This window comes from Peromyscus californicus, unplaced genomic scaffold (assembly GCF_007827085.1).
Source record: "Peromyscus californicus insignis strain IS unplaced genomic scaffold, ASM782708v3 Scaffold_1__1_contigs__length_55948999, whole genome shotgun sequence".
In the NCBI taxonomy this organism is placed as follows: Eukaryota; Metazoa; Chordata; class Mammalia; order Rodentia; family Cricetidae; genus Peromyscus; species Peromyscus californicus.
The window spans coordinates 11471343-11488659 of NW_026294492.1; the positions used below are offsets into that span (position 1 = coordinate 11471343).

The 17317-nt window shown below is 44.3% G+C and overlaps 1 protein-coding gene across 3 annotated transcripts in view; it reads right to left on the bottom strand.

Annotated features, from left to right (window-relative positions):
• Cyria (CYFIP related Rac1 interactor A) overlaps positions 1–17317 on the bottom strand; it is a 114431-nt gene that overhangs the window by 14031 nt on the left and 83083 nt on the right. For all 3 annotated transcript variants that reach the window (XM_052745884.1, XM_052745886.1, XM_052745885.1), the window contains exons 4-5: positions 1249–1370; positions 488–593 (exon numbers count right to left, since the gene is read on the bottom strand). In XM_052745884.1, the coding sequence (XP_052601844.1) occupies positions 488–593; positions 1249–1370 (228 nt within the window). The remainder of the gene's footprint in view (positions 1–487; positions 594–1248; positions 1371–17317) is intronic.

Sequence of the window (17317 nt, forward strand, 5' to 3'; positions counted from 1 at the left end):
TTGGTTCCCACCACCCTCATGGCAGCTCACAACCATCTGTAGCTCCAGTTTCAAGGGATCTGACACCCTCTTCTGGCCTCTGAAAGTTCTTCTATGCAATGGTGTCCCTAAACTCACACAGGCCCATATAGAACAATAAAAAAGAAGTCTCAAAGAAATGATATCAGTAGGCTTTGAAGAGCTGGACACAGATGAACACAGTGAGAAAGTGTCACAATGCCATGAGCAAGAAGAAACCCTCCATGTGCCAATCAATGACTTTCAGAGAAAGAAGAACGTGGTAGATCAAAAGAAAGAAGAATGATGGAAGTTGCTTGTGAATATCCTCATAATATGCAAGTGGGGGATATTTTCCAACATGTAGAGCTGTTCCCTCTACTCTCTCAAATGGCAAGATAATAATAATAATAATAATAATAATAATAATAAATATAATTATAATAAAAGAAGTGCCATGTGGGGCATGATAACTCTAGTATTCACTCACCAAGCCGGATGGAAAATTCATAAAACCGCTTCAGCCTCACGACCAGGGGGCAGACCGCATTCCAAGCCTTTTCTTGAAGCTGAATGTCATTGGGGTTTTGAATGGCCTACACAGGAGAAAAAGAGGGTGATGATAAGTTTCCAGTTTAAGAAAACTAGTTACCCCACACCAAAGTACCCTGAATGATTTGAGTTTAAAAAAAATGAAATCCCTAGTGTGCTTTGAGGATGAGAACCACATGAGTTGACAATGATTATCTGGACGATTCCCCAAAGAACTCATTTTCAAAGGCAGTTTCAACACTTGAACATAAAGCTAACGAGTCTCAGGTAGATCTTGTCTAGTCTCACTTGGTGTTGTGTTCTTGGGTTAAAGACAAAATCGGAATTGGAAGACTCAGCTCTGTCCATTAGCACTTGATTCATCTAAAGACTGCTCATTATGGAGAATGGAGGCTAGCTATTGTGTCTTTTGGGTGATACACTATGTCCTTGACAGTCTGTAATAATTTTTATACTTACCGTGACCTTGAAGCAGAAATGCCACCTCTTAATAGACTTTTCCTCAGCAGCATCCTGACAGTGGTGTGTTCTCATGAGGACAGGGTCAGAGGCAGGGTAAATTTCATGCAAGTGTGTGTGTGTATGTGTGTGTGTGTGTATGTGTGTGTGTGTATGCTTATGCACACGCACTCAGTGTATGTGTAAGGTTTTTCCTTCTCCCCAAAGGGTTTAGTCAGTTCAGTGCTGCCACTGACTTACATCTCGGATCTCTGGTCCTGCGCCTTTGTAAGCCTGTAGGTCTGTGAGAATGCTTTCGGAATCTTGGAGGACAGCACTGATCTGGTTCCATATCTCTCGCTCTCCTTCTGTAGGCTGGGCATCTAAGTGACAGAGAAATCAAGAGAAATTGAGGTCGGTGTTTCCCAATGGCTCTCAAAGTCCATAGACAGTCAGTTCTCCCAGCTAAGCGGCCCCTTCTCTTCCTCCAGCTTTGGAAGTTATTCTGCAAGTCTACAAGCTGTTAGGCGAGAAAAATGAACACAGCTTCTGCCCATGACGTCATTCAAAGCACCCAACATCCCTTTTGTACAGATTCAACCTAGTATGATCAAATCGTCCTAAGTGTTCATTTGCTAATTTATTTACATAAAATGCATTTTTGCACGCCTTATGTTCACATTGGGTAATAGGAGGGGTAAGCATTATTTTGGGGGAGCCAACTTCTTTTTAACGACCCTTTCATTGAGCGTATTCTTCCTTAAAGCTATCGCTTCCAAGGTGGTCGAAATCCGTAACATAAAATGCATCACCTTAGCCATCTTCAAATGTGGAGAGCAGTGCTGCCGATAAAGATATGAATCCTCCCCAACATGGAGCTCCATAGCTCTCTTGATCTTGTAAAACCAAAACACTGTATAGAGTGTGTGCTTCTTAACAGGAAAAACTACAGGTTATTTTCATCATTGCAAACGTGCAGACGAGTATAGATGAAAAGAAAAAAGCCCATTTGATACATAGCTCTTTTATTTTATGTATTTATATTATTTTATTTATATTTATATTATGTGTATATCTGTATATACTAATCAACTTTAAAGCTCACTTAATTTGAGACTGGTGTGATGACTCTGCAATCAAAGGCACTTGCTGCCAAGCCTAATGACCTGAGTTTGATGCATGGGACCCACCTAGCGGAAGAAAAGAACCAACTCCTGAAGGTTGTCCCGGGACCTCCACCTGTGTGTCATGGCACACCCTCTCCCCAAGAAATGGATGTAACAATAATAAAGAAGAAGACGGGTCATTCATGTGCACAGCAGCGGCACATCATTCCGGAACTGTGACATACAGAAGGCACCCAAACATCCCAACACACATAAACATCCCATCTAAGACCCAAGGACTGGGTAGAGTTTCCTGGGGATTCATCAGTGCACGGAAATACTCTTAGAAAAGAAAATCCATGGAAGTGAGAGGGGCTAGTCCAGAGGAAGAAAGAGGTCAGCAGGGGTAAGATGTGCACACACAAGTTTCTCGGCCAAGACACACCAGGAGTTCATTGTCAAAATGCCTGCTCTGTTTATCTCCGGTCTTGACTGTGTTACCTGTAGAAAAGTGTGCTGTGCTTAGGTTCGCATAAACAAAGGCACCATTCTGATAGCCACAAGGTGCTCTCTAAGCTCTCCAGGCAGATCTTACACTTTGGCATCTCTGGCACTCTTGCAGGTTCTTAACCCCAGAAGCATTTCATGGAGACGGACAGATGAGAAACATGGGCTTTCACTGTCCTCCTCATTGCTATGAATCAGGCTAGTTTCTTTCTGTAAAATGATACCACCGCTCAGGAAGAGAGGGACAGACAACATGTCATGTAACTATGGTTCCAGGCATTTAAGTCCTGAGATGAGGGATGCTGTCAGCTGACGCAGCTAACATAGCAACAAGGACCGAGTTGTATGACGTCTGACACTGCCCTGACCCAACCCCAATTGTGTTTAATCTTTCCACAATACAGAGGGCAGATGCTCCGAAAGTGTGATGTGTTTTCATCACTAGTGGGACTCGGGGGTGTCATAGATGGATTCACCAGACAGGTAAAGTGAGTACTGGCTGAGTGTATAAGCAGACTGGGCAACAAGGGCCAGAGCAGACCAGAGAAGCTTCTGTCCAACTCCTGACGAGTGACATCCTCAGTGAGTTTTGGACTAGTTTATTCACCAGGTCCTGCCAAAGACAAAGAAATTGGTAGTTTCCAAGGAACTAGATACAATGTCAACTAGAGAAGAAGCGGGTCCAAGGTTCCTGCTGGTCGGGGTTAGGAAAAGAATGTGGTTTGGAAGGAGCTGGAGAAGTCGGTGTAAGGAATGATAGCAGAGGTGGGAGAAAGAAGGAGGTATATCCACAAGGAGGGGACAGGGCGGCCAAGGACCAGGTGGCTGGCTGGAGCACAGCTGGGCCAGGAGGGAGAAAGAGATGTTGGGAGAGAGATCAGAGGCTGACCCAGGAAATGAAGGGGGAAGCCCAGCCGACTCCTCCTCTATCCCTGAAGGCTTTGCTTCCCACTAACACTGGGTAAACATTACCAGGTCTGAGGTGTCTCACAGTATGAATCACTTCATACGCTATCCCTTCTTGTTTCCTCAAAGCAATACGGACGTCGTAAGAAGAAGACTGCACATCCATGAGCTGGGAAGCCCGTCACTGCAGAGAGCACGTCGGTAGAACATCCAAGCGAGGGGCTGGAAGTTTCCGAATTGCAACCGCAGCAGGGAGGGAAAGACAAGACAAACAAAACACAGCAAAGCAAAAAGCCTACAAAGCAAATAAAAATGAGGCGCTCGCTCGGGAGCTGGAGAGATGGCTCAGTGGTTAAGAGCACTGGCTGCTCTTCCTGAAGACCTGGATTTGATTCCCGGCACCCACACAGTGGCAAATTATCATCTATAACTCTAGTTCGAAGGGATCTGAGGCCCTCCTCTTGGTTTCCTTAGACACTACGTACGTACATGGCATGCAGACATACATGTAGCTAACACACCCATACACATGAAATTTTAGACACAGCACAACAACAACAAACTACAGAAAAAAAAGGTACTCTCTCAAATCCAGGAACACACTGTTTATAAGGTAGACAATCTCCAGATGAGGTATCTAGAGAAGAGAGCATGTCCAACACGAGGGTTCACAGTTATAAAACTGTTTGTGAAAGACGGTGGCTTTGGGAGGCAAGGAGATGGGTTGACTCCCCCCTGTCACGTGGTCCCATCCCAACAAGGCACTAAGGAACAGTGTCATATGAAACAGAATTAAAACTAAATGGGCTATCAGAACACAGACAAAACCCAAAAGGCATCCTGTTTTTGACCACGGAACACGAAGAGAGAAAGCTTTCACACCACTTCGGAGAAAATAGAGGAATTTAAGTGTTTTCAACATAAACATCCTACCAGGGAGCCTCAAAGTGGTCCTACAGCTGGGAACAAGCAGCCCCTGTCTCCATAGCGGGTGAAGTGACACTTTCTTATATAAACTGACATGGACATTCTTTGGACCACAGAGAGTCTGCAAGAGAGGCTTGTGGGGCGGTATCCTTTCTATGTCACAGGAGGTAGATTCGGGGTGCGGGGTGAGCACTTTCTACCTGATAGAGCTGTTCTCCTAGCAGCTAGAGGACGTATAAACCAGGACCGTCAGTCCCCAGCCTCCTTCTCTGGGAAACTGTTTCCTTTGGCAGATGTCTCACCCATTAGGAATGTTTGTAGTGTGGTCCTGTTTAGGGGGTGGGGCGCAGAAACCTCATCCATCACTCTCCCACTTCCAGCCAGGTTCAGAGATGTGCTGGCTCATTTTCTGCTGTACTTTGTTAGTCTCACGGGATACCTGATTTCGCCCACCTTTCCTGTCACGGAATTGACGTCAATTTCTCTCTCTCTCAGCCAACAGTTAGGCCCCTCATGCCAGCCAACAGGTCACCACGCTGTCTGGACCGAAAGGTGGAATATTCACAAGGGACTCAAATCACTGGTGGCGCCAGCTTCCCAGTGCAGAGTGACAGCTGAGAGGCTCTGATCTCAGGACTGGCCAAACTTTTGACAATGTGACATGCTGTTATCACCTAAGGAGGTGTTGAGTCACACTTACAGTTATCCTGGGCTGTGTATGGACCAGGCTGCATGTGGGATGTGTCTTTTCTAGTGCCTAGCTCATTATGTAAGTGGGAAAAATGCTGCACAATGTAGTGGGTAGCCATTCCAGCTTTGATCTGGAAGTTCCAACCCCCATTGAGACTTCGGCAACTGTCACGCCTACAAGGTGGGGCCAAGGGAGGCACCTGGGGACCTGAGATCTGGATCTGGCGGGCGCTCTCCGTTCCGGGACCCTGGATAGTGGAGGTGGACCAAGCAGAGCTCCAGAGAACACTGCTGGACTGTGATACACCTTCCCCAGACCCCGCGACCTACCTATCCCTTAATTTGTAAGTTACGCCATTAAATAAATCTCCTTTTAACGACGTGAAGTGGCCTTAATAATTTCACCAACAGCACAACCCCAAGTGACATTTAACATCACCCCAAATCCATACGGAATCCAATGATTCATCCCATAGTAAAAACAAACAAACAAACAAACAAATAGAACAGAAGTAATTAATAAGAACTAGACATAGTTCTCTTGATTACATATTTTCAGTGCCTGGTTAGTATACTATATGGGCTCAAGGAAAATGTGCTAGACAGATAGTTGAAGGAATGATTTATATACACTTTCCACATGTTTTAGGATTTTTTTTTTTTTTTTTAGACAGGGTCTCATGTGTCTCAGGCTAGTCTTAAACTCACTATATAGTCCATTGATTGTCTTGAATTTCTGATCATCCTCTTTCGGCTTCCCAGGGGCTAGGGATTCAGGTGTGCGCCATATTGGGGATGGAACCCAGGGACTTTGGGGATGCTAGGCAAGCGCTATACCAACGGAGCTACATTCTTAGCCCCATTTGGGGATGCTTGTCTTTGAGTTCTGAGCTCTTTGGATACAGGGCTTACACACTTATATTCAGTACTCTTAGGACATCACATTTAATGAGGATAATAAGAATCTAGGAAACTGAATTCAGTGGGTGTTAGGAGGCAGTGGAATAAACAAAGGTTCCATCCTTCTAGACTCTGTCTTGTTTCCTTCCCACAAAGAGCTTGTACACTGCTATGTGTCTACTGCTAAGACATCCATACTCACCTGTGATCAAACAGACCCTGCTTCATCAACATGTGTGCTTAAATCTCCCACTGCTCAGGGCCTCATTGTGGCTGACAAGCTGCTGGGACATTTGCTCTATCTGAAAGAATGAAAAGCTGCCAGAGATCTACCATTCCAGTCCTGTAACTGTCCTTGCCTTGCTTTGTGGGACAACTCTGAGAGGATTTGGATACTCTTCCAGCACTCTCCACATTCAGACTTAACCACTGACCAGATTTAAAAAGTTTATTGAGTTTTCAGATGTCAAGAAATGACATCTTGAAGGGGACTCTGAAGAATTAGTGGTGGAAAAGGTTACTGTATTCAATCCCCCAGCAACCTTGAAAGCATTTGCTAAGTGAATAGCAACTCTGAACTATGCTCTTTGCTTTTCTATTTTTAACATGAAGCTTGACTTTTTATGAAATGGTACAACACACACACACACACACACACACACACACACACACACACACACACTTATCACACTGATGTACACATACACACATAACAGATATACACATATACTTATACACATACACACATTCACATATGCACAAACACATACACACATGCATATACACATTCACACAAACATACACACACTGTACACACATACACACATTCACACCACTACTCATGATGGCAACGGGTTCTCATTTCCCATTGTAGCCAATGAATTCTTGGGTGATGTCTCTTCTAAGACTCACATTCTGAACTTCTAATCATCTTCAATTATTTTAGTGAATGGAAAAGAATGGCTACACAAAGTGAGTGCTCATCCTATCTGACAACGGAACTGTTAAAGTCCCGGTGATTTACACAGGCAATTTCAGAAACCAATACCCTTAGGAGGCCTGGGACACCTGTATCCTAGCCATTATCCAGGCGATGATTTAAGGCTCGTTTTGGACTCACTGCTGTGGAAAGTGTGAAAATGCATCATGTGTGTATTGTGACCTTACACACCCACTTTTGTTGTCAAGAACTCACTAAATTCCATGTGTCTACAATTTTTAATAGATAAAACACCCTTTTATCAGTTAAGATGGAGGATATTAATTTTATTCGCAGGCAGGGGATATATTGACTGCTCCTCCTTTGGATGTAATTGCTAGTGATGGTGCATGTTAACTGCCAACATTTTGGGTGTCACTGGAGGCTAGGTGGAAGGTATCTCTGTGGCAGACTCTTGATATTTTTTTTTTCAAAGCAGAATGCTTGGCATTCCTCTGTGCTAATGGGAAGAAAGTAGTTGTCTTTGTTTGTCAGAAAGACTTTCAGTAAAGCTGCCACAGGGAACAAGGGCAGGCCTCAGACTGCAAAGAGGCTGTCAAATCAAAAAGGCTTTATCTCTGTAAATCAGCCAAGGCCTCATCCTGTCTTCAAAGGCAGCAGGGACACCTCCACCTTTCCCCCACAGCCTACTTAGGCCTGTGAGGAGATTCTGACAAAGAAGCAAATTAACCTAAAATAATCCGAGGAGAAGACACAATTTATGAGATGCCTTTGGTCTTGAAGGCAGCCATGGCACTTTATCATTAGGATGTATAGCTATCCCTGTGCCCCGATGACTGCTGGGTAAACACTGGAGTGAGGAACAGCAGAGAGGATTTGCCCAAGCCATAAATTAAATCCACAGCCCATCTTCCCACCCACTCTCCCAACGCCTCCTGTGTTCCAAATAAACTAAGAGACATAAATAATTACCTGGTGTTAAGTTTGGGGGATGCAAAATGGTAATAACCTATAGCATAGCCAGACACTGTTTACAGAAGCAGCTTGAAATTGCAAAGGTCCATTGGAAAACGTAAGCCGGGCTGACACATTTGTTTGGACAGGACATTAGTCATCACATACCTGAGCCCATGGGACAATCACCCCAGGGACTGAACAGGGTTGGGTAGGTGAAGGTTGTCCATTTCATCTGCTTCACTGGGATTCCTAGGTAGACATGGTACTCTAAGGGTGGACTTTTGAAAGCAAATCCTATGCCACCTTAACTAACACTCATTGAATACCGCCCTCAAGGCACACTCGGCAACCTCTCTAAACTCCAGATTAGATCTCGGGCCAAGAAAGGGAAGTTAATAATAACCCTGTCTGTTTCCTACCTGAAGGGATGTAGGGAGAATTCAGACAAGGTTAAAGGTCTTAGAAAATTGGCATGCTAGAATATTATGGAATGTAAAAAATCTCTCTGCATTTGTGTGCATGTATGTATACGTGTGTGTGCGTGTGCACACGCATAAGTACAGGCACATATGTACAGAGGCCAGAGGTCAACCTCAGGTATCAGTTCTCACTTTCCACCTTGCTGGAGAGAGGGTCTCTTGTTCTTTTCCACTGTGTACACAGGCTGGTCAGCCGTGAGCTCCCGAGGATCCCGGTGCCTCCAAAGTTAAGAGCCCTGGATATGGACATGCATCACCACATCCAGTTTTACATGAGTTTAGAGGATCCGAACTCAGGTCCCCACAATAGCATGGCAAATATTTTAACCACCAAGCTGTTTCTCCAGGCCCTGTGAGAGCATATTTGTCACTGAGTATTTGTTTGGATCCATAAACTCCTTTGCAGGTCTGTTCTGTTCTGATTTTTGTTATTCTCCTTCTAGCATACTAGAAAAAGACGTTTGATCATCTAATGAAAGGAAAACCTCATCCAACTACTGAGGGATCTGGATGCAGAGATCCATGACTAGGCCCCGGGTGGATCTCTGGGAGTCCAATTAGTGAGAATGAGGAGGGTTTATATGAGCGAGAATTGTTGAGACCAAGGTTGGATAAAGCACAGGGACAAATAGCCAAATGAATGGAAACACATGAACTATGAACCAATGGCTGAGGGGTCCCCACTGGATCAGGCCCTCTGAATGAGTGAGACAGTTGATTGGCTTGATCTGTTTGGGAGGCATCCAGGCAGTGGGACCAGATCTTGTGCTCACTGCATGAGTTGGCTGTTTGAAACCTGGGGCCTATGCAGGATCGTTTGGCTCGGCCTGGGAGGAGGGGACTAGACCTACCTGGACTGAGTCTACCAGGTTGACCTCAGTCTGTGGGGAAGGCTTTGCCCTGGAGGAGATGGGAATGGGGGGGGGGGGGGTTGGGGGGAAGGTGAGGGGGACGGGAGGGGGGAGAACAAGGGAATCCGTGGCTGATATGTAGAACTGAATTGTATTGCAAAATAAATTAATAAAAAAAAAAAAAAGAAAGGAATGTATTTCCCCCTCTGCTAGATCCTCTAGCTTCCTCTGCGCAGACGCAAGACTGCCAGAGGACAGGTGCAAGCAGAGAGCAGCTGAGGCAGGAAGTGGACCTGAGTCACAAAGGCATCCCAGATGGCAGGCTAACCCGATACAAAACTCTGTTCCCAAAAAGAGGAAACTGAAGCCTTTCATAAGTACAGCGATGGGATGATGTTTTAGAATTTCCTAAATTATCACTCTCTATATGCCACTATCATCCCTGGATTAATTTATGAGACATAGATTTGCCTCATAAGGACACGATTTTTTAAAGATTTATCTTTAATTTTTAACTTTGTGTGCGTGTGTGTATGTGGATATATGCACATGTTTGAAGGAGCCCTTGGAGGCCAGAGGCACTGGTTTCCTCTAGAGAGGAATTACAGGTGGTTGTGAACCACCCAGTGTGGGTGCAGGCAATTGAATATGGATCTTCTGCGCGAAGAGTATGGAGGGCTTCTGGGGAACAGTATGTGCTCTTCACTGTAAAACCACCTCTCCAGCTCCTCCACTGTTTAGCCACTACCTACTAAGGAATATTTCTTTAGCCTCATTTAGGATCCATTCTTCTGACTAGTACAGTATTTGATCTCTGTTCGGGATGTACCTAATTCCTGTACTATTGTCTCTGCCCTGCTCATATCTTATTTTCCAAATGAAATTTTTTTTTAAAAAAAAGCCTTTAAGAAGAGATCAAGTCCTTCTAATACTCTCATTTTAACATGTGATGTCTTATCTTTCCAGGTCTCTTTGCCCCTGCAAGAACGCACCATCATACCTGCTTCGTCCTTAAATACAGGAGGATTCTTTGCATATGGCCACTCAATTAGTGTCCTCCAAAACCAATGAAATTATACTCCATGCTCAACAAGATCACAGATACAGGAGGCAACAACAATTGAAACACACGACTTTCTATAAATCTTCATCCCAAGAAAGTGTACACCAGTGATGTGGTAAACATACCCAAGCAGAAGAAAACTGCATTGTTCAATTGCTGATAGTGCATCAAATAATAATGCCTGAACCAACAACGCATCTTAGACAGCCTCCCCAACCAGACTACAAGATCTTCAGTCATTTACACCATAGGGTGGTTGATGCTCAGAACACCCTTCAAGATCGCTTGAAAAACTGAATCATAGTAACTATAAGGCAGTCATTCTCCTTCCATGGCTCTCAATCTGTGGGTCACAAGTCCTTTGGGGGCCGTATGACCCTTTCACAGGGGTTGCTTAGGACCATCGGAAATATCAGATATTTACATTCTGATTCATAACAACAGCAAATTTAGTTATGAAGTAGCAAGGGAAATAATTTTATGGTTGTGGGACTGTATTAAAGGGGTGCAGCATGAGGAAGGTTGAGAACCACTGAATTAAAAGGAACAGAGAATGAAGAAGTAGCATAAACACAATTAGAATGGTGTTCAGATTTAATAAAGACATGCAATATACAAAAAAAATATAGGTGAACCTTGAAGACGTTACAATAGCTGAAATAAACTAGCTACAGAAAGAGGCACACTGTGTGATCTCACTTATGCAATGCACATAAAAATGTCAATTGATAGGTGTAGAGTGTGGAGTAGTGTCAGGGGCCCTGGGGGTGGGCAACATAGTCGCTAATTACCAGAGATGAAGCTTCTTTTACGCAAAATGAATAAGTTCTAGATGCAGGGTGCAATGATCTGGCTAGTTAACAACAGTGTATTGTACACTTAAAAATCTGATGACAGAACTCATGGTAGAACAGAAAACATCAAAAAATTAAAAGTGATTAATTCTATGTGTAAACTAGTTTCAATCTTGATTAGTCAAAAACCTGTTAATTTTCATTTTAAGGGAATCGGGGAAACCTCAATGTGCTAACTATATATTCAAGGACATAAAAGAATTAATGTTAATTTTGTTGTGTGTACATCCATAGCTCTGTGACAAAATTCCATACCACTGTGGAAACAAATGAAGATTACAAGGAATATTGCTTTCTTTCTAACAAAGAGAACACGGCACACAATATACAAGCCAAGCCTTTGTTATTTTTATTGCAGAAGCCAAGGCTGTATATTGAGTGCAATATAATCGGAAAAGTAAGACAACTGTCCAAGACAATGGGGGCAACAGGTGTATTTAGGTTTGGCAGAGAAGAAGTAAGAAAAGGAAGGTTCTACAAATGTAGGGAAGAAGAAAACAATGGAAATGTCCACATGTTTACATGTTCACAAAGGATCCCATTTTACTTTTCAGCCATTATGCATAATGTCCCACGTAGTACTCAAATACACGTTTTATGTGTATGTTTTCATTTTCTTGGGCATATACAGGAACAGCCTGATTATACGGTAACTTGAACCTCAACCTTGAACACATCAGACTGCCTCTCAAAGCAGATGCAATTCCCTACTTGCCTGAGCATTCCAATTTCTTCATAGTCTCAACAGCACGTTTATCATCTTCAATTGGATGACAGCTGCCCTGGTGGGCATTCTCTCATGGTAATTCTACCTTGCATTTCTCTCCTGGTTGATGACACTGAATATTCCTTTCCCATGGATACCTGACTTTTGGTGGAGAAATGTCTGCTCAGATCTCACAGCCATCTTTGATAGAGCAAACTGTTTACTAGTAGACAAAAACTTCCTCCCAAGTGAGGTGCTTTTGAATACTTCAAGGTATTTATTATTATTTGGTGTGTGTGTGTGTGTGTGTGTGTGTGTGTGTGTGCATGTGTATGTGCATGCCTGTGTGAGTGTGTGTGAAAGAGAAAGAGAAAAAATCAGAGAGAGAGAAGTGCTACTTTGTAACTTCAGCTGTCAATATGCTTACTATAAAGTCTTGATTTGCCTCCTTCTTCCAGTTTCTGAGTTCTGAGATCACAGTCATGTGAGCACCATACCCCCACTAAGTTACTTGAACTTCTACTGTCTTGGGGACAGTAGAAACTCGCAAAGTTGCTTGTTATGGCTTGCCTGGTACTGAACACAATGGCGAGTCACTGGTGCATCAGTTAAAGATCGTTACTAAACCGGCTGAGCACGGGAAGTAACCAGAAAGGTGGGGGTAGCCAGATCCTTATGGACTAGACCACTGAGTCAGATTTTGGGGGTGAGGCTTATCTCCCTTTTTAAAAGAGAGAAAAACAAAACAACAACAAAAAAAGAGAGTTCATCAGATGTTTCTGATCACTCCAGTCTGGGAATCAAAGCAGCTCCTTGTGTGGAAGGTTGCTGCCCGCTGCCCACCTTAGGGCCATCATGGAGGCTCAGATGAGCAACCTGCCACAGGGTTTCAGCCAAGCTTGCACAATGTCCTTCAAACCATCACTGACTGAAATGACATTCATTAATCTTCTCCACCACACCCCTACTTCCTGGCCTTCAAAGAGGAAAGTGAGGCCTAGTGAGGAGGCAGGAGAGACAAAGAAAAAAAGAGTAAAGGGATAAAAGATGCAATAAAAAAAAGATGTTAAGAGTCTGTGGGAAAATAGAAGCATAAATTGTAGAACTCACTGAAAAGGTCAACAGGAATTTAAATCAGATCTTTGCCACTGAGGAACCCAAGGACAGATGTATCTAATTTTGTATTATGTTTTGACCCAGCTTAATTATATCTATTTGACCCAGTTCAATTATATCCCATCACTGACTTCAAAAAGAATATTCAACACTGAAAGAAGACGTGCTAAATTCATTTAAGCTGTTACTACGCTGCTCAGCTTTCCTTCCTCTCTCCATCCCTCACCCCTTAACTCTTTACCACCCAGCCTCTGGATAGAAAGAAAGATTCTTTCCCAGGGTGACCAGTGACACCTGAATGCTCAACGATCATCCCCCATTTCCTTGTTCTCTTCCTTGACCACTGTGTGGTATCTGGACTCCCTATGTTCTCCTCACTGCCTAGATTTGGCTTGCCTCGTTCTTCCTTTACAAGATCATCATCTACCCCCGATGCTCATGCAGTACCCAAACCCCTGGCTCAACATAAGGTTAGGTGCTTGGTCACAATACTCAGTAGGGCTCAGGCTCTGCCCCTAGGAATCTCAACTTAGTAGGGTATCCTTCTGTCTTGGAGACTATTACTCAAAACTCACAAGGTTGCTTGCTATGGCTTGCCTGGTACTGAACACAATGGCGGGTCACTGGAGGCATCAGTTTAAGATCGCTACCAAAGTGGCTATGGCATCTCTCCAGGGCCCCTTACCCACTGAAGCCCTTTCCAGTGGAGTGCCTGAAGTTGTCATCTGTTCAGTTCCCATTTACCCAAGGAATTCGAGCTCTTCTGTCTGAATGTGAGCTCCAAGGATGAGCCTCCAGCCTTAAGCTTGGCAAGTGTACTTAGCATCACCTAACCAAACCAGCCTTCCATTCAAGTCCCCCTCCCCGTTTTCCCAATAGACTTTTAGTACTCTGTCTACATTGGACTTCTTGCTGTTCTTCAAACATGTCCTTTCTATTCTAATCTCTATGCCTTTAATCACACTATTTCCATCTGTTGGAAAACTTTGCACCCCATCTGGGCTGGCAGAAAAACTAGTCATTCTTTACAGCCCATTAAAACACCACCTGTTGCAATATGTGTTGTCCTGGTCTTCCTGTGGCCCTCCCTTTCCAGAAACTAGATGCGAGTTCTGTTCCCTTCTGTCCCCTGGTGGCACGGTATGCCTTTCTCAAGTCCCCTAGTTTGTCTTCAAGTAAATGTCCATCTGGCTCTCCACTTCAGTCTGTGACTTTTCCATTAGGCCATTCTCATTTAGCTCCCAATCCTACCGGTGTGTGGCTGATGTGGAAGTCATATCATGCTCAACATACCCTTTTTTTGATTAAACTGCAACCCACAGATTGAAGGGAAAAATCTTCCTAAAGCCCACCTTTTCCACCTCTCTTACCATTGGTCTTTCTTAAAAACCTCCTTCAGAAATACTATTTTTAAGCCATGGGTGGTGGTTTGTCACACGCCTTTAATCTCAGCACTCTGGGAGGCAGAGGCAGGAAGATCTCAGAGTTCGAGGCCAGCCTGGTCTGCAGAGCAAGTTCTGGGACAGCCAGTCCTACACAGAGGAAGCATGTCTATTGGGGGGGAGGGCAGAGATATTTAGGATAAAAAGAATGTTTTTGTTGTTGTTTTGTTTGTTCTCGTGACATATGTTTAGTTTGGAGAGGAATAAAACATGTTTTTCCTAGTCAGGAATAGAATGACGGCAGGGCACTTCAAAGAAGCTGCTGGCTGCCGTGATGAGCATTTGGGGACAACAAGGTAGAGGATGACAGAGGGATCCACGTCCCCATCTTACCTCCCTGTGTGACCTCAGTGCAGTTAGTTCCCTCCTGGAGTAAAACTAACCGTCTGGAGAATATGAAAAGGGTTTCTTTTTATTTCCTCTTTGGAAAAAGAAGCAGAATTGTGTACATTTTTCTAAATTTGTATTTCCTTTATAGTTAGAGTTTACATAGACTTGCACAGTATATAGATTATAGTAACAGCCCTAATAGGAAGCCGTCAGACGTGGTAATCCAGTGCTCACTTCCTTGTCTTGGAGAAATGATACTATCTGTAAAGGGAGCTTTTGTATTGTGGACATCAAATTTCAATCTCTCTCATCTCACTATTTAGCCACCAGGACCTTTCACTGAATGGTGAAACAACGCCCGAAGCACACGACTGAGCCGATCAGAGTGCAATGGCCATAGAGAAGAGGAACCGAGCCCTCTCTAGGGCCATTTTGCCTGCTGCTATGCAGGAGGGAGGGGCTTTCCAAGGCAGACCTCAGAGCCCCAGGGAGGACCAGTTGGAAACCATTGTTGTAAATCCATTCAAGCTTTATTTGTACTGTTTCCAGATTCTGAAGATTAACCCGGACAAGGGACTCAACATTCAGGGCAGGGACAGTGTGGACAGCCAAGAAATCAAGACAATTAGATCAGCAGTGGGGGCTACCAAATTCTGGCAGGTAGGTGGGAGTCAGAGCAGACTCATGTGGCACGTAGGACTTCCCAGCAAGAGTGGACATTGGATCACTCTGGGTTCATAGGTGTTTGGAAACTGTGAATGAATGGAGACTTTCACATTATTCTTAACTACTGTATACATTGAATGTAATCATGCAAAATGTGTGCTATAAAAATGGAAGGGAAGCTGGGCAATGGTGGCGCACGCCTTTGATCCCAGCACTGGGGAGGCAGAGCCAGGCGGATCTCTGTGAGTTCGAGGCCAGCCTGGTCTACAGAGTGAGTTCCAGGAAAGGCATCAAAACTACATAGAGAAACCCTGTCTCAAAAAAACAAAACAAAAAAAGGAACTTATGATTAAAGTTAAAGTAACAAAGTGAGAATGGTTAGGATTACAGACAACTTATTTAAGGCTATTGACGGATCTTACTTTAACCATAATATATGCACACAGGTGTACAGACAGACAGATTTTAGAAGAATCACAGGTAAATTCATCTTGAGCTCCTCGCTGAAATCCTTATCAAACCAAATGGAAATGAAATCATAGCCAAGCCAAGCCAAGTCAAACCATAACAGCGGGGAGGAACTGGGTTAGATCTGAAGTGAAGGATCTTTCAGGGAGTGTAATGAAGAGTTTCGTTACCAGAATTCATGAGTTCTGGAGCCGCTTTCCTTTTCGAGCAGCTGTTTTAAATCTATTAGAGACACCACACAACACCTTAGAGAGCTTTCACTCTACAGCTTGGAAAGGTCTTCTAGCATTTAACAAAATGTTAACAAAACTGCTAGAAAATTCAGCCTATACGTGAAGACATTCTGACCATTTTCCTCCATATAGATAAATACTTGACAAATTAAAGTTTCAAGCAAGTTCAAGAGGGCAGTGGATGTGGATACAAAAGAGATACCCACCTGTGTTCCAGCTACTGTTATAGTTTAAAACAACAGGGGAGCGGGAAGAAGGCTCAGTGGGTAAAAGCAATAAACACAAAAGCCTGATGACCTGGAATTTAAAAAACTGGATAGGGTAGCCAGCATCTGTAAACCCAGCACTCCTAAAATGAGATAGGAGGAAGAGACAAAAGAATCACCCAGAAGCTTCCTGGCTGGTGAGCCTGGAGTATGCAGGGTAGAGCCTGGAGTACGCAGATTAGAGCCTGCAGTATGTAGGGTAGAGCCTGGAGTATGCATGGTAGAGCATGGAGTATGCAGAGTAGAGCCTGGAGTATGCATGGTAGAGCCTGGTGTATGCAGAGTAGAGCTTGGATTATGCAGGGTAGAGCCTGCAGTATGCAAGGTAGAGCCTGAATGTGTGGCTTGGAGAGCAGCAGCAGCAGCAGAAACTTTGGACCCAAGCGGCTAAAGCAGGTCTGTCACCAAGAGCTGGAGTCCCTGGCAGCCAGAGCCCAGCAGAGATACCGCAGGAGAGGCTAACACCAACAGAGAACAGCAACAAGCATCAAATGCCCTTCAGAGAGGCTGATACCCAGGGCAGAGAAGCAGTAGCTGGACAAGCAGCTGAGACATGCCCTTGCATGGAATAGCAAATCCAGAACTTCTCAGGTGAGGCAGAGCCGTGCTCCAGGCTGAATGGCTGAGACACAGGAACCTAGGCCAACCTGAGCTCCCAGCAGCAGGATGAGGCTGAGCCATGGAGATGCCCTGGGATGGCTTTTGGCTGTGCTGCCCCGGCAGAGCAGGTGGGGGTGCAGCAGCCATGACTGTCCAAGGCTGGGTTTACCCAGTGTTGCTGAATGAGAGCCATATCTCATAGCAATGAAACCTGTGTGGACATGCCAGTGACAGGAGGCACAGACAGTCCAGGACTGTGGAAGTTGAATGGAGCCAGCAGCAAAAGGGGCAGTTCGTTTGCTGTTGGTTCGTGCTGGCTGTAC